Raw genomic sequence first — 26,909 nt, forward strand, 5'->3', positions numbered from 1 at the left:
TAGCAGGCCAGAGGTAAAAACAGATGCTTTTGAAGCTGGAGTTTTCCTTTTGTTTCCTTTAAAAATGCAGACGCTTCATGAAACACACACAGCGATACCTGGTCCAGTCTGCTGCAGTTAGCTAAGGAGCTTTGTCTGTCTGTAGTTGTGGGTGAAGTAATGTGCTTTGCCTCTTAAGTAGATGGCTGTTCTTTGGACGTTATGGTACCCAATCCTTTTCATCCACCTGGATGAAAAAAGGACTAAGAAATGGCGGGGCGGGGGGCTCTGGAGGCAAAGTTAAACAACATGGTCGCTAGTGATACATTTTCCGTTCTCCCTTCCCTCTTAATGCCAAAAGATGGGCTAAGTGAAGCAGAGGTCTGGGGTAGATTGGGACGGGTGCTTTGCTACATCGGGGGAACAACCAGGCCCGTCATCGCTGGAGAGAAAAAAATATACAAAATCTATGATTCTAATCAATCAGGTCTTGCATTATTGTACATCCAGCAACTTTTCTTTCTGTCTTGTTCAGTCAAAGCTTTCGAGCGGTTAGTACAGGGGGGTTAGACTGCATTCGTGAGCTCAGACAGGGGGGTCAGATAGTGACTTGGATGGCTACCTCTGAAGCTGTTCCCCCTGAGGCGGGGCAGGCAGGGGAGGGAGAGCCCTGGGGCCTGAGGACGGGAGCAAAAGCACTCTTCTGTTTAGCAGCAGACGGGAAGGAGGAGAAAGGCAAGAGAGACGATGAAGAGCTGGAGCTCCCTGGTATAGTGGGGCTGGAGGGCATAACTGTGGAATAGAGAGAGCAACAATGAGTCTCAAGTCTGAATATCATAGCGGACTCAAGATATATAGGTCATTATAAGGTCTTACTGTAGGGAGAGCCTGTTGGGGAGGCACTGCTGAAACCAGGAGAGCCAGGTACTCCTAGACTGGTCATGGGAACTGTCCCATAGCCTCCAGTCATCCCTCCGCCGCCGCCGTAGCTTGACTGCTGGGGAGTAGAGGCTGATGGGTATCCCCTTGGAGACAAACTGCTGGAATTTCTAATGTAACCTGAAGTAACAATGAAAAGGTTGGGTCAGTTCTTAGCTTCATTATTGGGAAAAAGAAACTAAAGTAATAAATGGTTTATGTCTTATTCTGCTCACCTTGGCTGCTCTGTCCATGCTCCCCGATGCTGACGCCCAACTGAGAAGGATATGAGCCCAGGCCCATGACACTGCCGTGGGCTGGTGAGCTAGGCAGAGCCTGCAGCTGACTGTGAGGACGGGGAACACTGTAGAGCGCCTCTGCGATGTCCGCCGCACGTTTCAGCAGCATGTCCTACAGGAGATACAATGACACAGAAATAAGCAACGGTGCAAATCACTGGTGTAGTCTTTTAAATATCTGTATGTTTTATATAGTAAACCAATTTGTCATTTAAAATATTTGGGATATTGGACCAAAGCTGCTGCTGTTTACCTGATTACTGTGTGGATTTCCATAGAGGGCCTCCACAAGATCTGCTGCTCTCTTTAGAAGGATCTCCTGCAAAGAACAGAATTTATTAATATCTTGAGAGTGTAGCATGCACAGTTCCTTGAAAATACATCATGATGCAGTCTTTTAATTTAGGAGTCTCTAACCTTGGCTAGTTTCTCTGGGTCACCAGGATGTCGAGGAACAACCTTTTGAAGGCGCTGGAAACCGTAGTCTATAGTTGGCTCATTTAGGGCTGAAATATAATAAAAGAGAAACATGTATTGAAAATCAAATCTGATGCTTAAAAACCCTTAAACCATAGTGAAGTCTAAACAAAGCACACAGTGTTTTGTATAAATACCTGTGTAGATGAAGCGCCCAGGCGCTCCCTTGCAGAATTGTTTCGATTTATAAGACAGTGTGACCTCCACCACACCGGGGATGTGTCGAGGAGGCGTCTGGACACGGATAGCGTGTGGCGTGATCAGCTGAGGAACAAGACGGAAATCGTGTCAAAAGGCAGCAACATATTACCCCCCCCCACACATGCCTTGTAAATATTTAGGCTAACACAATACTGTGGAAAGATTAATTTGTGTAGACTGCCCATAAATCTTCTAAATAATGAGACAAGCCATATGCTATATATATCATTTCAAAATATGCTTCAGACTGTACCATCATTAGTGAGATGTTTTGGAGACAATTCCTACCTCACTCCACACCAGCATGCTACCAAACACCACCTGCAGGCCGTCAAAGAAGTTCTCCCCGATGACGATGACCATCGCCCCGCCGGTGGTCCAGCCCTCACTGGGACTGATGGCTTTGATACACGGGGTGGCTGGACAGAAGGGAAAAGCATGAGTTACACTGAGGAATTAAGTTCAAGATGTACACCAGTTTAAAGAAGAGTGGATAGAGCATTATTCAAATCTGTTTCAGGGGGAATGTGTTGAAAGTGCTCTACAGTTTTTGTTTAGGCCAGAGCTAAAAAGCTTACTTAAAAAAAATTCATGGCTATTTAATTCTCTATATGTGCCTGTTATCCTTGAATAACACCACAAACTGCATGAAGAACAGAGTTTTAGATCCATGTCAGATGTAGTTAAAAAAATCACATGACCCGCGATCATTTAGAATTAAAAAAAGGTCCAGTGAAACATAGTGTACAGAGTACACAGGCACAGTGGTGGAAAAAGTATTCAGTTCCTTTAATTAAGTAAAAGTAGCGATACAACAGTGTAAAGAAACTTGGTCCTGCACTTAAAGCTTATTTAAGTAAAGATATGGAAGTACTATAAGCAAAATGTACTTAAAGTTAAAGAACTAACATGCAGGAAATAGACCCTGTTAGGGTTGAATTATTATTAGATTATGATATTGATACATAAATGTGTTACGGGTAGTTTAATGTTGAGACTACTTAAAAAATAACATCTCATTATAAAATGAAGTACAAATAATGCAGATAGGCTTACTTGAGTTTAGAGATAAATGTGATTTGTTGACTGGAAACCTATATTACATTCACTACTTCATGTTTAAATTTAAGAAAATATTTTTATTGTCTCTGCTTTATGTGAGCCAAGTGCCTTAATTAATGCTCTAATTAGCTCAGTTAATAACCTCAGTAGCACCACTGGTTATGTTTGATGTATCACGGTGATTATAAATGGACATTAAGAAACTCAAGTACCTGCTGTTACAGTATGTTTTTGAGTGTGAATGATGAAGTAGACATGTAATAAAAATATATAAAAAATGATAAATGGGGTGTAACATTGTAGTGTGATCAGTGTCAGCGTCTCACCATATTCCATAGAATTCTCGACGGACTCGCCTGGCTCCAGTCTGCGGGCCCTCCGGCCGTGTTTTGAGTTGTTGTGGACGAACATGTTGTCAGACACTGCTAGGACGTGGCCGTCTACACTCACAGTGCTGGACAAGACCACCTGAGAGAAAAAGAGGAGGAAGATACATGAGTGTGTGTGCGCAACTCAGACAGCACGCTGCAAGTCACAATCTCCGGTTACAGCAGCAAAGTCCCTGAGCGACAATCTGTTTGAGCATACAGGTGATAGTAATATTTCTCAATAGGTAATGTGACATCCCTGGGATCTTCATGATATGTCTGCACTCTGGTGATGACACTGCTCATACACCTCTCCACTCCTCCATCAGGTCTCCATATGGCCTCCCCACTGCCTCTAGTCTAACTTTTTGATTCATACAGCATGCAGCAGGCTCATCGCTGTCTCCTCCTGATTCTTCAATGACACCAAACATATGGACCAGATCTTCCATTTTTGCTGGCCGTTAAAACAGTGGATGATATATAGTGGGCCTAATTTGATTTTCTGGCCGCAGCATGTGTGTGTCCCTTTCCACATCTGCCTCCCATGGATGACACACTTATAATTAATGAGAGGATACTGGAGGTTTTTCTTTCTGGATATTTATGAGTGTTGATGATGTGATACTATTTCTGAAAGTGATTATGAGTTTGGGTGTGTTTTTAAGGACATGTTTTTGAGAGTTAAAGTGAATGGGTCTGTGAGAAAAGTCAGTTTCAATTTAATAGAAAACTATGTGCATTTTAAGAAAATCTGACAGCAAAGAAAAAACCTTGCAATCCTTTCGAAATAAACACATGGCAATAATTTTGCAGGTGAAGGAACATGAGAAAGAAAGGGAGAAAAAGCATATGTGCTATAGGCGGTGGAAAGGGAGCGGAACCTAAAGGAAAATAACTGTAAATTATCGATCAAGCAGCAGACTCCTGTCCAGCTCTGATCACCTTTTAACCCAGAGATGAGAGTCTTGGTGCGCCTGTGTGCTCATAACTTCTCAGCATGTGTCACATCGCAGGAGTTAAAGCAAACATGGTGGAAGACAGAGGGAGCACGAACAAGGGGAAGGGACGTAGGGTTTGCAGGGAGAAGGAGAATGCCAGACAGGGGCCGCTGGTGCTGAAAGACGGCAGAGGAAGTGGGGCGGGAGTGTCCCCTGTGACCACTTCCTGGGTCATGGAGCATGACCTCCTCCATCTGGAGCCAATCACTCAATTCTTGACAACTTCCTGAAACACCTCAACCTATTTCCTGCACCCCAACGACCGAGTCTCCCACATATCTAACTCCTTTTGTTTGTCTTTCCATCTCTCTGACTTCTTATTGATTTTTGACTTTCACCTCTTACTCCCTCCTCTATGTCTTCCATTTTCAACAGCTTTACTATGCCAGAGTTTGTGACATAAACTTCACTTAGAAGAGGCAAGAAATTGATTATTAAGTCTCCATCTACTAAGATGGAGGGGCATGAAGGGGGTATGTTTTGCAGACTGTAAAATATATTTTTTAACATAATTTAATTCCTATATTCAGTCCAACTCGTCACCACACTCCAACTTCTCACTCACACACAAGCACACGCATGCATTTCCCCCCCGTCTTTTCGTACCTGAAATCTCCTCATGTCCCTCGGGTTTCCCGCTGTCTTCAGACAATTCTGGTTACATTTTAGGAAAAACTTCAAGAAAAACCTGCAAAGGTAAATAAGAGGACACATGTTTGTACATCAGTAACAAAGAAATCACATGAAAGCATTGTGATTGCGTGCCACACTGGCAGTCAAAGAAGACATTAATTATTTTTCAGAGACAGGTCTTATGTATGGTGTGTGCGTGTCTATATGATTACAGCTCTGACATCAATCCCAGCTGTTTAGCTCAGTATTAAAGTCAATGTTATTACACTTTAAATCAAGTGATGAGAATCTGAAGCACAGTCCAGTGAAACGTGCTGCTGTGTTTCAAAGTAAACCGGAGACAGTGATGTATGCCGGGGGACCCGGGGACTGTGGTATCCCGCAATGCCGTATTTGAACCCCCACATGGGAATGGAGAGGGAACGATGTAGAGACAACTACAGAGGCAGTGAAATGAGGAGGTGGAAAGAGGGAGGTAGTGATGGAGGCACAGTCACTGGTATGGACATGAATTTTGTTTTCAAGTATATGTGTCTCATTATGTATGTGAGTGTACTTTTGAGGGTGATAGGCTGTGGAGACTGAGAGAAGCTGAGAGAGAGCAGGATGCTGATAGCCTCTGCTACACCAAAGAAAACCTGAGAGAGAAGGTGGAATAAATAGGAGAGAGGGAGACTTCGGAGAGAGAGACTCCAAATCCCAGGTGTACACAGTTCGGAAACACAGCCCGCTGCCATAGCAACGCAGCTCTGCCGCAATCCCAAAGTCCCCATGCTGAGAGGCAAAGACAGCGATGGGAAAGAGAAGGCAACAACAAGAACACATTCCATCACTGAAATACAGCGAGAAGGGAGACTTGGCAAGGTGAGATGCAGGAAAGTATATATAAAGAAGGCAGGTGCAGACGAGGCTGAGAAGATCCACACAAATCTCTTTCGGCAGAAGATGTGTGTTGAAGCAAAAGAAAAGAAAAATGAGCCTGGAAGTGATACAGCATCGTGATAGAATTATGGCAATTGGCAAATATATTGCCCTCAAACCAGATGTCCACTTCACTTTGCAGAGAACACCACTCTGTCTTGCCAATATAAAACACATCCATTAGTGTTCCAATTAAACAAACAACAACAGTGCTGAAGAAAAATGCTGCCGAGGGAGGCAGAGGTTTTGGGGCTACATTGGATCGCCCCAATGCCACCCACACTGTGCTCTCTGCAAAAATAAGTCATCTTAATAGAGAGCGGTTGTTTGGAGAGGAACTTCATATTGGCCCCACAGCCCTGAACCCTCCCATCGAATACTAATCTCTCTCTCTATTTCTGTCAGCTTTAACTCGCTATTCTTCCATCACTCGCTCCAGCTTTCTCCCTTGCGAACAGGATCTGGCTTGAAACTGGCTCTCAGTTCCAACAGTGTGTCCAATATTTCTTGATTTGAGCTATTTCGTCGGAGGACAATCAATATTGTTGTTGGCAGAGGGTGGTTAGAATTTATCAGAGAGCTCGGACCTCCAACCTCAAAGCTGGGCTGGACCTCCCTTTTAGTTGGAAACATGTAAAAGTGAACTGTTGTGCCTCTCCCATTTCCTTCTTCCATTTCTCCCCTCATCAGTCCCTTTTTTACATGTGCTTGCTGGACATCATGACAGTATCAGTTTAACTTGATTTAATATCACAATATGTAGAGTACATTACACAAGGAAAGTTATACAGTTCGTTTCCTGCCTCTGAAAAGAGACCATGATCAAAAGTGCTCTGTTTCATTTTACTGCCTCTTTGAGGGTTATGCTCTATGTATGTTTTAGCCTGGCCAGTGATTCCTACATTATGGCTCATTTTTAAAGGCTATAGCTGTCATGTATAAGGAGGTAAGTCAGCACTGGGGCCCCATTTTTGGTTTTAATACCCATGTCCATGATCAGGCTGAGGTTTTAGCCACAATCGTTTTCCTGCCACTTGCGTGTCAGCTACTTAATGATCATCTAACCAGCAGTCATCATTCATTTGACTGACTGACATGATAAAACTTGCAGGGACGCCTCAGATAGCGATATCACAAACCCTAATTGAGAGGTTGTCGACATCCATCTCAGGCTTTGTGCACTTTTTGAGGGTTCTTGACCTTGTTTGTTGACTTCTTCTCATCATTCCCTGTTTGTATGACACCAGATGCCTCACACACACACAGAACTACACATTCACATGCATGCATGCACAACCTAATACACCGACACCCCCACCTTTGCCCCCCTCCTAAAAAACCCATTGAGTCAACTTTTCACCCCCCTCAGTTCGGACGCACACAGCTGCAAATGCTGAAATTAAAGCGAGACATTGACGCATATATTAGCATGCATTAGCCGCTTCCCCCTGCCCACTTAACATGCAAATCTCCCAGCCCCGTCGCCTCGCACCTTCTGCCACACATTCATTTGCTGAATTATAATTAGACTAATCTTGCATAATTAATAAGAAGTCGAGGACCCTCTGTTTTTTATCCCCTCCTCTATTGTGGTTGCAAAAGTTTAATATTGCTGTTGTTTGTTTTTGTTTTGGTAATGTAATACACCCACACACCTCCCCGTCCAGAGGGAAGAGATAAGGAGAACATGCAAAGAATTGGAGGTGATCTTCATGTCACAGGAAAATTGCAGAGAAAGGCTGTTTTCAAAGAACTCCACTAGCTTAAGTGTGTTTATATTTAATGTGTGCCTTGTTCTTTACATACACAGAATATTCTGTTTCATAAAGCAGGATTCAAATGGTGATTCTGTTTGTTTAAAACACTGTTAAGTGAGTAATATAGTGCAAATAAAGCTAATGGGAAACATGTATAACTTTTAAACTGTCATATAAATCTGTACTTATGTTGTTTTCAACCCCTGATAATAATAAAGCTGAACAGACTGTAAGCTAAAACATTTTCTCTTATTACAGAAAAAGTATATCTTCTTGTGACATTAGATTACATACAAATATGACAAAATATCGAAGTTTGATAAGCAAATCCCCATTATTTTTGTTCAATGACAAATTTAAGAGGTAATTGAATTCAACAGACTTTACTGTGGTAAGCAATGGAGAACAAGTTTTATCTTCCACAACGTCTACCCTCCACAGACACACTTAAGACACGAAACACAAACAAAACATAGACCTAAGTCTTAAACCTTGGGATCATTTTCCACTGTGGCACCACAAGGATTTGCTTTTTCTATTCTGTCTTCACTTCTGCATCTCTGTCAAGGCCTCAAATCCCTTTTGTCTGCATCTGCTACAGTTCCCAAGACTAAACACAGGCCTCCCAGCGTGAGGCGTCCATCCTAATGTTGACAACAGGCTTTACTAAAACTAGTTCAACAACCAACCAGCAAGTCACAACACTAAAAACAATAGCAGAGATGCAGTTTTTGCAAATATCTCACCCCTCAGTGTGGACTCTCAGTTTCACATTTCTCCGTCCATCTGGGCATCTGTTACACATAAGCGCTACACATTGGGCTTTACATATGGCCTTAATCATGCAACGAGCACCTAGGCCGCACAGGACCCCTAACACAAATTTTCATAGGCGTTCATCAGCACTAATCACTGTTGACATAAACTGCCTTTTCACATAGACATAAAACACATCGCCCTCAGTGCTCATTGTAAACGAAGGTTTACGGGTAGCAGTGGCTCTTGAAGCATGTGATGCAAAAGGCTTTAACACAAAGTTCAAGTTAGTTAGCAGCACAGCTAGAAAACATTCTCTACTTGTCTTCTCTTCTGGGATTTGGCTAATGCTTCCCATTTCCTGGGTTACTGCACAAAAAAAGGACACGTTTATGCTTTAATACAAAAATATTGGAGGATAAACTTTAAGTAAATAGAATGAGGAGGAGGAGATCGTCATGATTTTTGCTCAGCACACATGGACGCCCTGCTGCTCAGACATATAGGCAAAGATAAGATGTGGAGACAGCAGAAAAGTGCTGCTCTTCTTCATGATCTTCATCCATGTAAATCTGACCCCCTCTTTAAAGCTTCAATACTTATTGATTGTAAGAAATAAGCAGAGAGAGCGGAGCAATAAAGGAACAGAAATGTGGAGAAGAGGGTAGGCAAAGACAGACGAAGAGATGGAGAATGTTGATGTCCTGTATTCAGGGCCATCACTCATCAGACATCCCCACCTCCCCACACCCCCTCAACACTGAAAAAACAAAACAGTGTCCTGACATCGCGGCGGAGGGGAGCTAAGGGGAGGGCAGGGAGGCTGGGAGGAAAATTAGGAAACCAGATGTGAAGCATTAAAACATACTGACATGCTGAGGGCCTTCCTCTGCCACACTCACACACAGAGAGCACTAACTCATACAGCAGGCCGAGATACGTGCGCGTATGCATGCATTTGTCACACGCTGGCTGTACAAACCACACACACATTCATGCGTTTTTTTACAGGAATGTACACAAAAACAAAAAACGACTTGCAAGAAACTGTGTGTGCACAACTGATCGTGCAAAATTGTACACATTAGCAAAAAGGATGCCTTAAAATCAAATGTCTAAATGTCATATTTTTGCACATGCAAGCTGATATTTAATTGTAAAGTAAAGGGGCAAAAACTAGCTGCAGCTCCAGGCTATGTGCTAGGATTTGGATAAACCAGACCAGGGTCATCACACATCAGTGTATGGATATGCATCCAATTAGTACATATACCCAGGCCAAGGAAAGGCTGGGGGGGAGGAATGGAGGTGTTTTGTTTTCCTCTATTGGGAGAGCTGTGTTTGGGGGATTGAGCGGGGGGTGGGGGAGGGATAGTAATAAATACCCCTGGACCCCGGTCCCCTGGCAGACTGGAAGCTAGACTGGTCACCAGGGTTAACACCCGGGGCACATGACCTTTGACACTGCTAATGGGGCACAGAGAACCCTGCACGAACTGATACCCCCTCTGTCGCATACCACCACAGGACCTTTCACACCAGCCTCCCAGTCCAACCCCCCCTCTTTCCTCTCATCCTCCTCCTAAAACATACAGGGATATCTGTGGCATCAGCTTCACTCGCCTTTCACCAGCAAACATCTCACAGCCAAACAGACTCCATGCTAGTATCCTCTCCCTTTTTGTGACAGCTTGTAATACAAACATACAGTCATCAATAAAACAGCTGTAGCTTTCCTGATTTTAACAAGATTGTTCCAGTTGAAACCTTTATTCAGTGTCTACCCATTAGCAAATGACTGGTCGCCACGTTACCCTGATGTCTAATAGCCTCTCAGTGACATCAGTATACTTATCCTGTATATATTTAAACACCATTACATGCTGACATGCACCACTAAACAGCCAAGTACAATGCACAGGTGAGAAGACTATACAGATATTTTACTCAAGTAAAGGTACTCATCCTTAATGAGTGGAAAGTATATGATTTAGTAGTTGAGTAGGACATACTTTATTGATTCCTGAGGGTGTCCAGGAGGCAAACTGGCACCTCTCCGGCTGCCAGTCCACACTACTTGGTCCCAACTGGGAATGGGTTCCCAAGCCAAGTCCCCACAGACAAAATACCCCCAAATATACTTAGTTACTTTCCCCCACTGGAGAAATACCACTGAACTGATCAGAAGGGTTGAGCATCACATCTCTTTGGTACCGACTGCAGCACTTCGTATCGAAAACTTGAAAGGTTGGAAGCAAAAGCCATATCACAATCATAGTCTTGTTTGCTCATTCAAATTAATACTAATTTAGATAATAATTTGTATTTTATTAAGGCAAAGTCATTGTCTGGCTGCTTGTGTGTAGACAAAATTCCCCATTTGAGAAGTTCAGAAGTTTACAAATTAGAAAAAGATTTTGTAGAAAACCTTACATTCTTTTAAGTAAAGAAGTATTGTTTTCATATCAGTAAACTCAGCTAAAATAGTTACACTATATAAAATTAATTCGAAAACCCTAACTTATTGATCAGTGGTAAGAGAATCGGTTGGTAAATCGACTCCAGGTAGTTTCACGCAGATAGAGAGCACATGGAGGAAGCTCTTTATAAATTTGACTGGTGGGTCGGCTGTGCCCCTCCTGGCCTCCTCTCCTTTGCCTCCCAGGCTGGCTTCACCCCTGCAACCTCAGCCCCAGCCCACCCCGCCTCTAAACTTGAGAACTGTGACAAAGGCAAACATTTAAACCACTAGTGCTGATTTATAGAGCTTGGTAGCACTGTAAAACCTTCAGGCTTGCCGCCGCAAAAGTGACTGAGGCACGGCATAGCTGCGTGGAAAAGAGGGCTGATGGGAGGAAAGCAGAATGATGGGAAGGGTACACAAGAGGCACTCGAGTGTTTCAACGAGGTTTCTCCTGGGTGTTAAAGTGTTTTACTGCATAACCTCTCGCAAGCTGCTAAATGTGCATCTCAACAATTTAAAATGAATTACTGTTTCCGTCTCTCAAGCTCAGCCACAAGCAAAGATTGCATACAAAGCTTGGCCACACGGGACTGCGGTCAGCCTGCCAAATAGATGGATATGGATAGATATTCAGAGTCTTGAGAACATGAATTCACAACCAGGACAGGGAATAGAAGTCCCATCAGTGGCTTCACCTCTCCCAGCATGCTTGGTGTGTCCTGAGGGACAAGCATTCAAAAATATACTCTCAACTGTCACATGGAGACACGGAGAACCCTCTACAGCTGAAGAGTTCTCAAACATACCAGAAGGTCATCTACAATACACCAACACTAATCTTGCTTTCAATCAATCAGCCACTAAGCAGATTTACCAATAACATGTGTATATCAAAGCATCAAAGCTCGACCTGAACCTCTCTCGGAGAAGAACAATGAATCTGGGATTGATGCCACCAAGAGGGAGAGGAGAGGAGAGAGAAGCAACAACAGAAGGAGAAGAGATGTCTTCTTAATTAGCCAGTAATGATAAGATCTGACAAACAACATCTGTTTCCAGAAAGAGAGGGGGGGCAAAGAGAGGGAGGGAAGGAGAGCGCGGGAGAGAGGGATAGGAGGAAGGAGGACGAACGAGAGAGAGAGAAAGAGAGAGAAAGAGAAGCAGTGGAGAAACCTGTGAAGCCTAGACAACAGGGACTCGCTTGTAAGAAAGTAAAGGGGGAGCGGAGGGGATGTGTAAGGGAGGGAACGCTGTGTAGCGTGACACAATAGAAGAACGGAGGATGAGAAGTATAACAGAAGTGAGAGAAAGACAGAAAGGGGAGAGAAATCTGACAGGGTTGAGGGAGTAGAAGAGCCAGGACGAATATGACAGACAGAGGGAGGAAAACAGATCAAAATGAGAGAAAGGGAGGGAGATAGACAGACGCAAGAGAAGGTGAGCTGGATAATGGTGCTGCAGGAGGAGAGGAAGAACGTGTGAAGAGATGGGTATGGAATCACTCAGAGGTCCAGGGTGCTGTAATTTACTGTCCGTGGCTAATACACAGCAAATGTGTGGAGCCGAGGAGAGGGAGCCGGGTTGTGGGGAGGCTGAAGGGAGGGCACACTGACTGTTGGGGCTCTCAGCATGCCTGCTGGGAGCCTGTCAGCAGTCACATCACCCCCTGCCCTCAGCCCTGACAGATTCATCAGGACCATTACACACACACACACACACACATAGAGGCTTATACGTGCATCCAAAAGAGTAAAGTGGCAATGCAATTGCTGTTCCTGTTTTCCTTTAACTTTTCCTCTATGATGAGGGAACACAACATCTGCTGCATTAATGATTTAGCCAGCAAAACACAAAAGAGCCAGCAAAGATTTCTGCTTTGCTTTAACTTTATAGACTGCAATTCAGTGCATAAGTCAATCCTGACATCCGTACCATATTTCTTCTATTAGCCTGGTGCTTTTAAAGTGCATGTAGAAGCTAAAAATGTGGATCTATTGTATGAAAACTGTATGTACACAATACCCTTGCCTTTTTTTTCGTGTCCCACAGGAGGGATAAGTATTGCCTCAAGCATAATAAGGATACTTAATCACATTTTATTTAAGATATACTGCAGATGTGTAAATATTTGTGTTGGGAAATGTTTTCAAAAAGTGAAAGGGTGGAGAATTTGTAGAGAAATCTGACTCCTGGGAGATAAAAAGCATGTCCAGAATCCAGATAAATAGACAAACAAACAAACAAGGTGGCTAGCGGGCCGGCCTAGCACCAGGGGGCATTGTTAAGTCATTAGTGAAATTTAAGACTTTACAGACCGATCCCCATCACACACACAAACCCTAACAGCTCCACCCACAGCAGCAGCATCCAGCCAAAGAAAACAGCCCTTGTTCCTAAATACCACTGCTAACTGGCCTCTGACTCCCCACCCACACACACACACACACACACACACACACACACACACACACACACACACACACACACACACACACACACACACACACACACACACACACACACACACACACACACACACACAGATGAGATCCTGATTACAAGATCCCCTTACAAAATAAATGGCAAATGCAGGAATTTCACATAAAAAATAAACCCACAAATACAAATGTCGCACACATAACCACACAGCGCTCACTTGCCTGCGATCTGAAGTGCCTCTAAATCACACTAATCTGCCCCCTTCTGATCCTCTGAGTGCTCCTACTTAATCTCTACACCGCTCAACCAAAGGTGAACCCTATTAGTGGCCAGACAAATGAGAGGGTTTGCCCCAGCTACTCTGAGAGTGCGAGGCCTTTCAGAGTGCCATTGAGCTGCAACTCAAAACTTCTAATTTGCCCCCCTCCCATCCCCACTGCATCCCACCCACTCTAAAAGTCCCCCTGCTGTTCCTCCACATTAGCCCATTGGTAGTCCATTCCCATTTCCTGTCAAAACATTTCTCCACCGCTCTCTGTTTCCGACTGCCCCCTCTGTAGGCTCTCTCAAAGAAAACAAACCAGGCCTACTCCTCATGTCAGGGTTCAAGCCACAACAGCTAACACTGGCCGAAGCGGAGCAAAGGTGACCAAACACAAACTCAGCTCATAACCCACTACTCATTATACACTTCCTGTGCACATTTGAGTCCCGGATCTTCCCAGTTCACATGAGACCACTTCGCAGAGAGCTCGAGCGCCACAAAAGGTCGATGAACTCGTTTCCACCAGTCTAACTCTGAGTGAGAATCTCTCTGTTTGAAGCGGTACCTGTCAGTAAATTTGATATTCTAGACATTGCATCGTCTCTTCCTGTCTGTCTTTGTGTCATTCTCCCCTCTTGCATTGCCCCAAGGGAAGAGCCATCCCCGCGGTCCTGTGCCAGCTGCTCACTGGTCCAGCCTGTGTGCCGCTCCGCTGTGTGAGGCGGTGTGCACTGGAGCCTCAGGGCCCTGTCGCCACGCTGCCTGGCCCCCTGCCTGAGGGGCTCGCTGACAGGGGGTCTGGAGGGACTGGACAGTACTACCCCACCAGGGAGAAACCTGTGACAGCGGACTGAAGGGCCCAGTGTGTCTGACTTTGTCTCTGTGCATGTATGTATGTGTGGCACACAGGTAATTTATACACATATTAATACCTGCATCAGTGAGATGTGTCAGACTGTGAGTGCAATCCAGCTACAATACAATCTGATCAGTCTGTGGAGGGAATTCAAACCACCTGAGGTCACCTACAACTCCTAAGTCAGTATAATATCCAGTATAATACCCTCAGTATAAGACATTTGTTTCTTTTTTGTTGGGATATATTCATTAAATCTATATAACATAATGTCAAAGGTATAGTAAGCTCCAGGTTAGCAACACAGTTAATGCTATACAATAATACTTGTATATCATGAAGTAAAGTGACTGCTCACAAATGTTAAAAATGGATTGCCGGCTTGCCCTGAGTAAACCAAGACACTAGATGTAGTATCCTTCAATATAGGATAGGTTTTAATGTAATGTTTTTTGATACTGCGGTAAATGAGAATACAGTAGTTTCTCCATAGAAAATGCTGTATCCAGTTCAACGAAAGGGGTTAATTAGGTGTCAGTTTGCAGCAACTTTGCCAACAATATCTGCAGCTCTGTCTAAGGCCAGAAACTCAAATAAAAAAGCACCACCTCCACAGTCGTCTCTTTCTCAACTACTTCTCACATAAAGTCTTCTTTGCTGATTTTTTGCCCCTCAACATCATCATCATCAAACATCCTGTTTCAGAGTAAAATATACATATAAAAAAAACAGAAGGTAAATTAGAAACTTAAATCCATTTAACTGGATTTTCTTTATTTCTTGGCTACAAGAAGGGATGGTTCACTGCCCCCCAGAACTTGGACCTGATGAAAGAAGTTTGGAAAAGCCATCTTTAAGAAAATGTGGTAGAAAGGGTAATGGGAGTACAGGTATAGGGTGCCAGTATCAACAGAAAAAGCTACAGCAGGAGTTTCACTTTAAAGCTAAAAAAAAATCTTATACTGGGAGTATGAGAAACAATCTCCTAAAATGACATTGTTGTCTCACACATAAAACTCTCAAGTGCATATATGATGACCTAACAGGGCGACTTGGCGGCAGTGCATGAGTATGCATCTGGGAAAGGGGAAGAATTTGACCCCTGACACAGTCCAACAAATGTTACTGCATTTATTCTTTGGCTGATAGTTTAATGTTCTTTTCCCAAAGACTTGAAGCCTCTATTTTCTTTTTGGTTGGAGCTGAAGAATGAGGAGGCCGGCGTTTCCCTCCGTTAGCAGCTGTAAGAACAGGCAGTGAAAAAAGACCATTCAGAGGGACGTGGTCCGCGTCATCATATACTCTTATTTTTTTAATTAGTTTGTAGACATGCAGACGCAAGCAGGTGGACGGACTACCATGGAAACAGATGGTGCCTCCCTGAGACACCAGAGACATTTACATACACCAACAAATGATATCTGAATAGTTTATTGTCAAACTGTCCAGACAGTGTTAATCCGTAAAGAACTATAAAAAAAGACATACTGTTTTACTGCACTGCAGAACAGAGAATCTATGAAAGAAGAATGAATGAATCTACGGAGAATATATAAGCATGTGTCTGTACGTTATCATACTGGAGGACGTCTTCTTGCAGGAAAAATAGCTCTGAAAATTAACATCAGCAAAATGAATTAACAGATAATAAATGATAAACATTCAGCAATGGAAACTAAAGCTATCTTCTACACAGCGATAAGGACTGAAAACCAAACTCTCCACTGACTAGTTGAAAACAAAGCTTTGGTACATGCACATAACTAGAACCAAGACTACAAACAGATCAATAAAACCCACAACCTAAGATTAAGAATAATGGATTCCTCTTGCAGCCGAGCGTCTGAAGTCAAGCCATCGCCCAGGACAACTAATAATTGTTTAAAAATGATCACCTCAGAGAGCAAAATTAACTGTTTGAAAAAAGAGGACAAAATCCTTGGTGCTTGTGCATTCCAGATGGAGGGTTTGTTTTTTAGTTCAGTACCAAAAAATCGAAGGCTGATATGCAAAAGTATGTTTAGTCTTTGTGAGCTCATTTTGAGTCTCGGGGAGGGAAGAGCCATATTGACAACATTGGGAAATTCCTATTGATTATTCTTCTTTTCTCTGAGCGCCGGCTTGTTAAAAAAAAAACCTCTTGGAAACACGATCAATTAGTGAGATAGTGCTTGCCATTGATCAGCCCCTCTCCAACCCCCCCAACTCACAAGGCTCTTGCCTTTCGATGGATCCCTCCACACACTACTTATGACCAACTATTGATCTCAGCTTCCTAGCCAAATATAAAAGCACACACTCACACTGAGCGCTGACCCCTCTCATCAAAACCGCACAGTCTCATACTAATACTGACATCTGCTTGTCTCCATTGTAAACCCATGGTTCACTCATAAATACAGAGGCCAGCTTTGGCCCAGAACCAATATAGTTCCTCTGAGGTCAGAGGTCAGTAAGGCAATAATGCCACCATTAACAGATCTGCTGGGTTAATACTTCTAAGAAGAGAGAAGCTCTAAGTAATGAAAGGATTTGGGGGGAAATATTAGGCTGATTATATATCATACTTTAATTTGATTATTTACCAGTTGATTATTGAAAGGGTTAAACCACAGAGAAAATGCAGCATATTTTCACTTTGTGTCTGAACTGGAACTTTTATTTGCTTGATAAATTACCTTAACATTAAATTGATTATTAAAATAGTTGTCAGTGAATTGTCTGACAATTAACCAATTGATCCACTAATTGTTTCAGCACTAGTGTTAAAATATACAACCTGCCACAAATTACAAAATATCATGCCCAAATACGATAAAGTTCTCAAATAGAAAAAGTAACAAAAACATCGACTGCATGAGTTTGTTGAATTAGTGAAGATTTATGGTGATGAGCCGAGAGGAATCGATCGATCTATCCGTCTATTGATTGATTATCAAACAAATCAGTGAACACGCCAGTCCATCAGTCAAAGATAAGACACTCTCCAAACAGAAAAGTCACATCAGGCCTGTGAGTGTTGCAGTTCACCGGTGTTAAGATTAGACAATTGTAAAACTATTAGACACAGCAGGCAGCGGGGCATTAGATAATTCTCTCCCATCAGCAACTTAAGAGTCATCTCTTTGTGAAAGACTGCCCTTGCCCTCTTCATCCCTCGGTCCCGCCACCCCTATCCCTTCACCCCTCCCTACGGATCAGCTGTGATCTCCTCTTTCTCTTTTCACTCAAATCAGGATTAGGGGGAAGAGGAGGCGGTGGGGGGTGCAGCAGAAGGAGAAGGGGGAGAGAAAACTGAAACAATATGGAAAGGAGATTAGAAAAGAGGGGGTTTGGGCTGTTTGGGGAATTGCAAACTCCCTTGTGCTTGGCTAGGTGTCCTAATGACACCGCCTAATTATGGCAAAATTAGACAGGCTAAAGGGAGGGGGGGGAGAGGAGGAGATGGCTACGTGAAGGGAAAAGAAGAGGAGCGGGGGAACTAAGCATTGGGAGTGAAGAAGTAAGCGCACAGTAGGAGCATGTGAGTGCAAATGGAGAAGAGCGGGCGGGGTGTGCAGGAGTACAGATATGAGGCGAGGAAGGGAGCGTGGGGCTGAAAGTGAAAAAAAAAAAAAGAGAAAAGGAGGAAGAAAAAGAGTAGAAAGCAGTGGCTGGGCGATAGCAGCGAGTGGGCCCCAGCACGCTGCATGTTAATTGGAGAACAGGTGTTGGGGCTGGGAGCAGGAGGCTGATTACTGGAGCCACAGAAACAGACCGTCTCCTCCACACACACACACACACACACACACACACACACACACACACACACACACACACACACACACACACACACACACACACACACACACACACACACACACACACACACAACTTCAGGAACACACATGCACAAATGCACAAAGGCTGCACACACACATGAATAATTTAAGACCCAAGCAGTGACTGGGGATAAAGGTCAAAGTAGGGGTCACATAGACACATAGACAATCGCACATACATCCATATACATACATAAATAAACGTGCAAGGAAACCCAAACACAGGAAAATATACATCCGTCTGTGTGCACACAAACAGCCTATACATGCTCTGAACACACACGCACAGCTGTCAATCCTCTGACTTATACAGTGTGTGGTGTACATGCATGCAGTTAAAAGAGAGAGTGCACATAAAGTAGGATATAAGGGCACAGGGCCACGAAAACAAATCCCATTGGCTTATCAGAAATTAACTGGCTGCTAATAGGCTGCTCCCTGAGGAGAGGATTTTGAAGGCCAATCAAGAGAGAGAAGCCCCCATCAGGACGGGATATGCCCAGTGTGATTAGAGAGTACAGTAGGTCAATGATTCCATTTAAATCAACCCTTACAGCCTCACACCAGCCTTCACACACACAAGAAGTTACAAAGAGATATGTAACACACTAGCTTCATCAGCCCCCGCCAAGCTGCTTACAAACACATTTTTGAGGAGTTTTATCAATGTTAGGAGGAAGTATAAAGGGGGTGCGGAGGAGGTTATTGGGAGGATAATGTGCAACAGTAAATAGGAAAAGCAGCTGTTCCAGAAGTATTCTGGGTAAATTCAACAGACAACAGCCTGATTTTTTCCGTTATATGAAAACTATCTTCGGCAGAGAGATCCTTCGAGACACACTGTCAACAGCCAGCCAGCTTGAACTGAGGAGGGGAGAGAAAAGGGTCCTTGACGTATATGAAGTGAGTGTTTTCTAGACAGACGATTGCAGGGAAGGAGAGAGGAAAGGAGAGGGAAGAGGAGGGAGAGGAGATGAAGGTTGTGATGACATCACAGAGAAAGTATTTCACATGCGGTCTGCTTACGAGCATTCATCACACCGGTTAATGCCAGGCAGACAGCGAGAGACCTCCAAAATCCCTCGGACGTGAAGGCCCTCGCACACGCTGATTACTGAGGGGGTCACTCGCCTTTAAGCCTGATAACTGGCTGTCAGGGTGAACATTTACCACATATGGGAAGCTGTCTGGCGCTGTGGAAGATCCACATGCTTCTAATAAAAAGAAATCTACGCTTCTGGCAGGTTTCAGGTGCAACGTCGGCCGTTAAACGTAATGAGTGACCAAACTGAAACAAATCCCAGCAGGCTGAAGATAGATCAACAGAGAACAGAAGCTGAAGAGAGAGAAACACATGGGGGGCAGACATGGACACATATTTTATCCTGAATATTGCAACCTCCTTGCACTGATGCAGTGTAAACTGATGTGGCAGAAACACTTATTTTTTATGTTGCAAATATTAGTATTTATATGTGATGCAGGCATGCACATATTAATATTTATACCTGAAATACCCACACAAACATTAACAACACTGTCTACATACATCCAGCCCACATATCCCTACATGAATGTGTTGTAATTGGGGCTTTTACTCTGCTATGTAGCTACTCCTCTCACTTGGTTTGTGTAAATGCAACAGCTGCTTGGTGAGATCTCACCACAACAAACTTCACATTAACCCGCAATCTCTCTCTCTCTCTCTGTCTTTGTGAGTGTGTAGGTGCATATATACAAAGAAAGGGCACCCTGAACATTTAATATGAAGAGGTGCTTGTGGAAGGTGGCGAACACTGTGTGGGACGTGGTTTGATCTCATTACCTGTCAATGATGACTGGGTCAGAGGGCGTCTCGTTTCGGTTGCCACAACTTTTCTTCTCACAACAGCGGCTGAGTGGACAGAAAAGAGGAAAAAGTCAGTGGAGGAAAAAAAACAAATTAAACAGGAGGAGCCATTATTTGTCTGGCCCATCCACATCCACGGGGCCAGACTGCTCTGCCCCGCAGTCGGGGCCAAGATCCAGGAGCACACAAAGGAGGCATGAGAGGGGAGGGGAGGAGAAGACAAAAGAATGAAAGAGGAAGAAAAGGTACAACAACACACCCTACAAACAGTGAGAGACCATTCAAAAGTGAAAAGCCAGCCCGGCAATCTGTCACATTGATTTCGAAATCAAACTCAACCCCCACACGGCCTCCTTGCGCACACACACACACACACACACACACACACACACACACACACACACACACACACACACACACACACACACACACACACACACACACACACACACACACACACACAGTCCCACAACATTCTACCATTCGTCAGCAGTCCTGTCCGAGGAGCCTGCTGGCCACCCAGCCCCCCTCCCCAAAGTCCCCTTCACTGCATAACAAAAGTGCCCCCACCCCTAACCATCTGCCACCCCTACACCTCGCCTCACCCCTCTCGTGTCCCAGCTTGGCCCTGCCCTGCCCCCTCCGCCCCCTGTCAGACGGCCTCACTCCCCAGCTGTGACGCTTGCCCTCTGCCTCTTCGGCTCTGTTATTAGCCAGCTGTGAGTCACATTCGGGCATCTGCTGGCTACACAATGGCAAAGCCCACTCTGTCTTAGCCCCTCTCCCCATGTCCCAGCCCCCCATCCTTCCCCCTGCTGCCCTCCAATCCTGGGTCACTGCCCCACTTCCAGACCGCTCTCTTCGGCTTCTTCTCCATCCATAACCCCATGTTCACCTATTTTACCAAAACCTTCTGGTCCCTAAGTCATGATTGGACTCTTAAAACTCGCTTTTATAACAGCTCTCTTGTCATCACATGTTGACAAAGTTCAAACGTGATGTCTTGGCTAAACAGAAGTGCTGGAGTTACATTTCGATGAGGTAAAAACAGATTGTTCCCCAAAAGTGTGTCAGCTGCTGTCAGCTGTGGTCTAGCTGCAGAACTCCAGGCCCGAGAGTGAGGAGCTCCAGGAAAGAAACAGGAGCTGGCAAGGGGACATGCTGTGTTACAGCAGAAAGCAGCAGGGGGTTACCACCGTAACAAGGATGATGACAGACAGGCTAGACTTATAGTTTAACCACAGCGAAGAAAAACAAAGTGGAGCCCCGAGCGTCATCCCAAAACCACATTTCAAACTGACTGAGACAAGGAAGGAGGACGGAGGGTAATGGATATTTGGATTTCATCCCTGTGGGTGAAGGTTTGAATGACTGGGCGTGTGTGTGTCTGTGTGTGTAAGACTCACCTGCACATAACCTCGTGTGTGAGCAGAACTCTGCACATTTCTGGATTCTTGTTTTGTCCTTCATATGATATGGGCTTTGAGGAGGGAAAAAAAGGGAGGATTCAGTCTCATGTATAACCAGTTAAACTCTAACTTATAATACTGACAGTTTACCAACCTGTTTAGTGACAGAGTCAATAAGTCGTGCATAAAGATCCTGCTCCGTGCGAACTCCTGCAAAAAGAAAGCAAAAATTGATTGTTATAAATAACTTACACAAGCCATTTGATGCATGAGGGACATTTTACTGAAGAAAGAAACTGAATGTATGATCTCTTGCCCTCTAGATAAATGGAAACTGGGAAAAGAGATCACGCTGAAGGCTCGACCCTGATTACAAAATACTACATGACCTTAAATCAAGCAACTGCTCTTAAACTCTTAAAACCCTAAAACATACATGGTGCTGAGGATTCTCAAAATAAAATGGAAAGATTTATGGCATCAATCTTTTTTTTAATATCAAACTCTGGACAAGCTCTTAGAAAAAGTATTGAACTCTGTCCAGGCAACATGGAGGAATACAACTGGCGTGCAGTTCTTATTTTCTCTCTGATGGTTTCTGAGGGGATTGAGAGTTATTTGATGTTTGATGATTATCAGTCATGTTCGGCTTTGAGGCCAAAATTTACGGCCACGTTCTCATGAGTTGTCAAGCTGTTCTTTTTTTTTGCTGGTTCTCAGTTAACTTCTGATTTATTCCCAAGTTTACATGAGTGACAGGTAAAATAGCACCTGACCAGCTAGTTCAGGGGTTTAATTGAAGAGTGAATGTCGCTTCTCGCTAATATATATTCATGTATGTCTCTGAGTGAGATTTCCAGAAACTGCTGAACCTCTGGATGCTTCAAAACCTCTGCTGTAAATCACACAAAATAGGGAAACGACATGTAATGAATTGCTTCTCGAGAAAAGAGCACATTACCCAAGGATTTTGTTTTAAAAAGGACTTTGGAGAGTATCGCTTTCAAAATGTGTTCCTCTCATCAAAGTCTCGATTGAGATGCCTTTGATATCGCTTGGGGGAAGGGGATGAGAGGAGGGGATGCAGAGGAAGTGCTTTTGGTGTGCTTGTATGTACGTGTGTGTGTGCGTGTGTGTATGGTGGGTATATAAGGGGGTTGCTCTGGAACATTTCTTTTATCTTCTCTCCCATGGGTGCCACTGCGATGGCAGAGTAGGGGCAGCAGTGGCTCATGGGAACCAAATTTCTCTGTGTATCCCCGATCTGATGTGAAAGCACCATGGGGGGTTGGAGGAGTTGGGGAGTGAGAGGGGGTAGGGGGTGGAGAGGGGGTGGCAACATGTACCTCATTTCTCCGTTCATTTGCCCATAAGTGGCTCCTCGCAGAGACGAAGCGTTGAATTGTACAACCTCAGTGATTAGACGATGAGAAGAAGGTAATTTATGAGCTCAGAGCGGAGAGGGGAGACGAAGACGATGTGGAGGAAGATTATAAGTGGAAAGGTGTGTGGCATGTTAGCACGCCGTGGTCACCGCTGACCTCTTTCAACTCCTGTTACATGCAGGGCTCCACGCCAACGTCTAGATGATCAAATCACCTCAAAGGGCAAAGAATCAGCCCATAATCTGAGAACTGGTGTCTGACTCTACTCACCGTTGCTGTAGAGGAGCTGAAGCTTGTAGTGAGTGCCGTTGTTTGTCTTTTCTCCCGTCTGCTCCTTGGAAAGAAACAAGGCACACAGAGCAAACGCAAGGCATGCAGTTAAGCACTGTTGAGGCACAGATAAGTACAGCTGAGCATCCCCACGCCGTGTTGAGCACAGCGAGTCATTCCTAATCCTGCAGCTTGCCCTTCCCTGACAGCAGCATCGAGATCAGAGGGTTGTAGGCTCAGAGCCCATGTGGGACCTTTCGCTGTGTTCAAGAGCTGAGCTCTTAACCTTGAGTCGGATGTTCTTTGTAGAGGTTGAACTATCATGTCTGATGCAAACTCCTAAAACCTCAAGATCAAATGCATTGGTCCTCCTCACATTGAGGTAGCACAGGCATGGTTATATGCGCATGTGTGTGTGCAAAGTGTGGAAAGTACTGTATGTGAGACTGAGCAGCAGTCGACCTTGACAGAAAAACTTCCTTTCCACTATCCCGCCCTCCCCCAGGCTCTCCACTAGCTTCTCACTTCTTCCTTCGCTCCCCCCTCTCTGTCTCTTGTTCCCCCTCTTTCTTTCTCTTCTTCTACCTCTACTGGTCTTTCTAAGTGGTCTCAAAGGAATGCTCTCTGGTCCAATAACCCAGGAGGCTGGCATCACAGAGACGAGCGCCAGAGAGGAGGAGAGAGAACGAGGAGGTTGGAGGAGAAGAGAAACTGGGAAGAGGAGACAGTTGTGAGGAGGTAAGAAGAAGTGAGGGAAATTAGGATGCATGAAGATAAGTTGTGAAGAAGCTCCAAACAAAATATCAAAAGCGAGATTGAGAGTTTTGTGAATATACACTGAGTAACATTTATGTTTGCCTTGCCATCAGTCTACCTCTGCATAATTACAAAGCAAAAAACAGATGCCAGGTTAACCATGCAGAAAATGAACTCCTCCACTGCCGTCATATTGCTCTACGTTGGCCTGTGTGGCACAAAGGGGAGCACACTGGCAGCTTTCAGTCCTGGCGGCCGCCCGCCCTCTCCCTCCCTCCCTGCCGATGAAATTCATAGTAAAACTATGTCTGAACATCAGCTGACAGGACGGTGTCCTCTTGTCTCTCTCACAGGGGAGATCTGTTGCCTGTTTAGGAGACTCTGGCTCCCCTCACCACAAGGAAGAAACATCCATCAACACTGGGCATAAGGCTCCCACTCCAGGCATTCTCTTTCTAACTCTGTCTCAACACTGCACCCTTCCTTATTTTGATCTTGTTCAACCTGAGGAATCCAGCCCCCCCCAATAGCGTAATGGAGGGGGGGCATGAAGGAGAAGAGACTTTGATGATTAGTTCACTGTATAACTTAACAGGAGCAAGCATAATTTGCATTTTAAAAAGTAGTGATGTCCTCCTAATGAGGCAAGCTGCTAATTAGTCATTATATATTCTTTTTCAATCCCACATCATCAGCTCATTGAGGGTAGAGCTTGTGTAAACATGTAGCCATCAGCTGTTCGATATACTGGGGATGTGGAGGATCAAGTTTAGCACCTGGTTAAAGCTAAAATACGGCATTGTACTAATACATTCTAGTACACATATGTTATTCAAAGTTTTTCAGACGATACTGCGCCAGATGAATGATTTTAGTTGTTAAAAATGTCCCTGAAATAACTGTTAAGATTGTGAATTGATGACATATTCAAATAATCATTAAGACAGACAGGTGTCAGAAACACAAACACACCTTGTCATGTTCAACAAAGTCCACAAAGGCAGTCCTCTCCACCTCCACAGGTTGGCCGTGTCTGTCATAGAGCGCCAGGACAAAGTGGAAGAAGTTGGACTTGCGGAGATTTGAGGGCGGCTGCTTCTCAAAATGAGCTCTTGACAAGGCTACTCCACTGAGGACACAAGAGGAAGAGACAGTTAGCTCCACAGACATTCACAGTGTGTTATAATAAACTAATACTGATCCATATAAAGTTATTTCTAATTAAATTACCATCTAACATATTATTCATTTAAAATATTTTGTTTTTAATCTAAATAAAGATAAATAAAAAATAAAGACTTTTCTCTGCATGCCATAAATTGTGAGAAATTGTTTTTAAAATCACTTAATTTTTTTTCAATTGTTAAGGCCTTCAGTTTATCCATACAATATAAAGTAATAGTTTGTAAAAAAAATAAAAATAAACATACAGATAATTTATAATTATTTTTTTCCCCAAAACTTGAAGGACATTTTGCTTAGGTTTTACAAAAATAAGGCAAAGAAAACGAACAGGAAAGGAAAACTTGTTGAAACTATGTTTTAGCTTGAAAACTGAAAAGTAGACGATAAAATCCACACTTTAGACTTTAGGACTGATAGTGGAGCATATTGGTTTAAAATATACCGACAATAAGTGTAAATAGACTTCTGACTGGTGAAGTTTAAATAACTTTAATATTTAGGCATATGCCGTGTGCAGGTGGGATTTTCTCTACATAATCTATGTCTAAAAAATTGGCGATTTAATCTATTCAGATAACTCAAAACTTTAGTAGTTCTTTCGTGATTTTTTTTTTTGTTCTCAAACATTTCGATTTAGAACAAAAAAAGGCCCGAGGGGAAAAAATGCCCATTCTAAGTTTTTTTTTTTCGTTTGTTTCTTTTTTGGGGGGGAGAAAATATTACAATCGAGTTATTTATAATTACGATACATTTTAACTTCCAATAAAAACTGCATGATATAAAAAAAAAAAAATACAGTTCGGTTAGCCTCATTGTTTTATCAATTACTAATTACTATGTACATGCATATTCTATAGCTGTAAAGATGTGTGTGTTATACTATATTCATTTGTTTTATTTTCTTGGAATCGCCGAAGCCGCTTTTCTGACTTCATACAGTTTTTTAAACTTTGGACACATTCGGAGAGCACTGATGTGTGTGTGTGTGTGTGTGTGTGTGTGTGTGTGTGTGTGTGTGTGTGTGTGTGTGTGTGTGTGTGTGTGTGTGTGTGTGTGTGTGTGTGTGCTGGTAAAAATATTACAGAAATATGAAGATGATGATTATACATCTTTGGGAATTTAGAAAACAAAAATCATCCAACAATAAAAAAATAAATGTTTACTTCTACTAAAAGAAAAAAATATATATATAAAGTGTTTGGCCGAGTGTGTTCCAGCTGCATCAACTAAAATAGCTGGTTTGGGAACAACATATTCTGCTTTACTCAGAATTTATCTCAAATTGAATTGTGTGAACTAAGTATGTAAATTAACTTTTTACACAAAAGTACATTATCTGATCAGTTGCTCCTTGTGTGTGGCATTATGCATTATTAGTTTTACGTTTTGGCAATATGGGGCCTTCTCCCTTGTGTGCACATAACATCTTATAACTTAAAAAAAAAAACACATGTACAATATAAAGTGTAGCTTTAACATCATATCTAAAGACCTTTTATGAGTTGAGGGCACATGTCATCTTTTGCAACAAGTAGTTTGTAAGGATGCTCGTATGATAGATATCCACTCATTATAAACTATGTTCTGCTGATGCTGATTCTGAAAATAAATACGGACAGGTGAGAGGTTGATGTCAGTAGATTTGGTGTCTTTGTACTTTACCTTTGCGCCGCTACGTTCGCATCCACAACCCCGACATTACGCACCCACGACCGGATCGGATCCATCTCCTCTCCAAGACTTCTCTCTTTTAATCCGCTCACTTCTCGCATCAGATGCTCCTGGATCCCGAACATTTAAGCCACGTCCTGCGCGTTTCGGTGCACTTTTTTTTAAAC

At 43.5% G+C, this 26,909-nt stretch overlaps 1 protein-coding gene across 2 annotated transcripts; it reads right to left on the reverse strand.

Moving 5' to 3' along the window:
• Positions 1 to 415: 415 nt before the first annotated feature.
• Positions 416 to 26,867, reverse strand: ebf2 (EBF transcription factor 2). Of its 2 annotated transcripts, XM_054610701.1 has the most exons (16): positions 26,734 to 26,867; positions 24,859 to 25,015; positions 23,131 to 23,194; positions 21,630 to 21,685; positions 21,473 to 21,546; positions 20,043 to 20,111; positions 4,912 to 4,993; positions 3,263 to 3,404; positions 2,163 to 2,293; positions 1,811 to 1,937; positions 1,614 to 1,702; positions 1,450 to 1,515; positions 1,134 to 1,308; positions 856 to 1,038; positions 602 to 771; positions 416 to 421 (listed from the first exon to the last, which is right to left on the reverse strand). In XM_054610701.1, the coding sequence occupies exons 1-16, from the start codon at positions 26,865 to 26,867 to the stop codon at positions 416 to 418; spliced, it is 1,725 nt and encodes a 574-aa protein (XP_054466676.1). The 2 variants fall into 2 exon arrangements, with proteins under 2 accessions (XP_054466676.1, XP_054466675.1); XM_054610700.1 differs by lacking the exon at positions 416 to 421 and having other exon boundaries at positions 578 to 771.
• Between the last annotated feature and the right edge of the window lie 42 nt (positions 26,868 to 26,909).

The sequence above is a fragment of the Anoplopoma fimbria genome, chromosome 13, assembly GCF_027596085.1.
Source record: "Anoplopoma fimbria isolate UVic2021 breed Golden Eagle Sablefish chromosome 13, Afim_UVic_2022, whole genome shotgun sequence".
Taxonomy (NCBI): Eukaryota; Metazoa; Chordata; class Actinopteri; order Perciformes; family Anoplopomatidae; genus Anoplopoma; species Anoplopoma fimbria.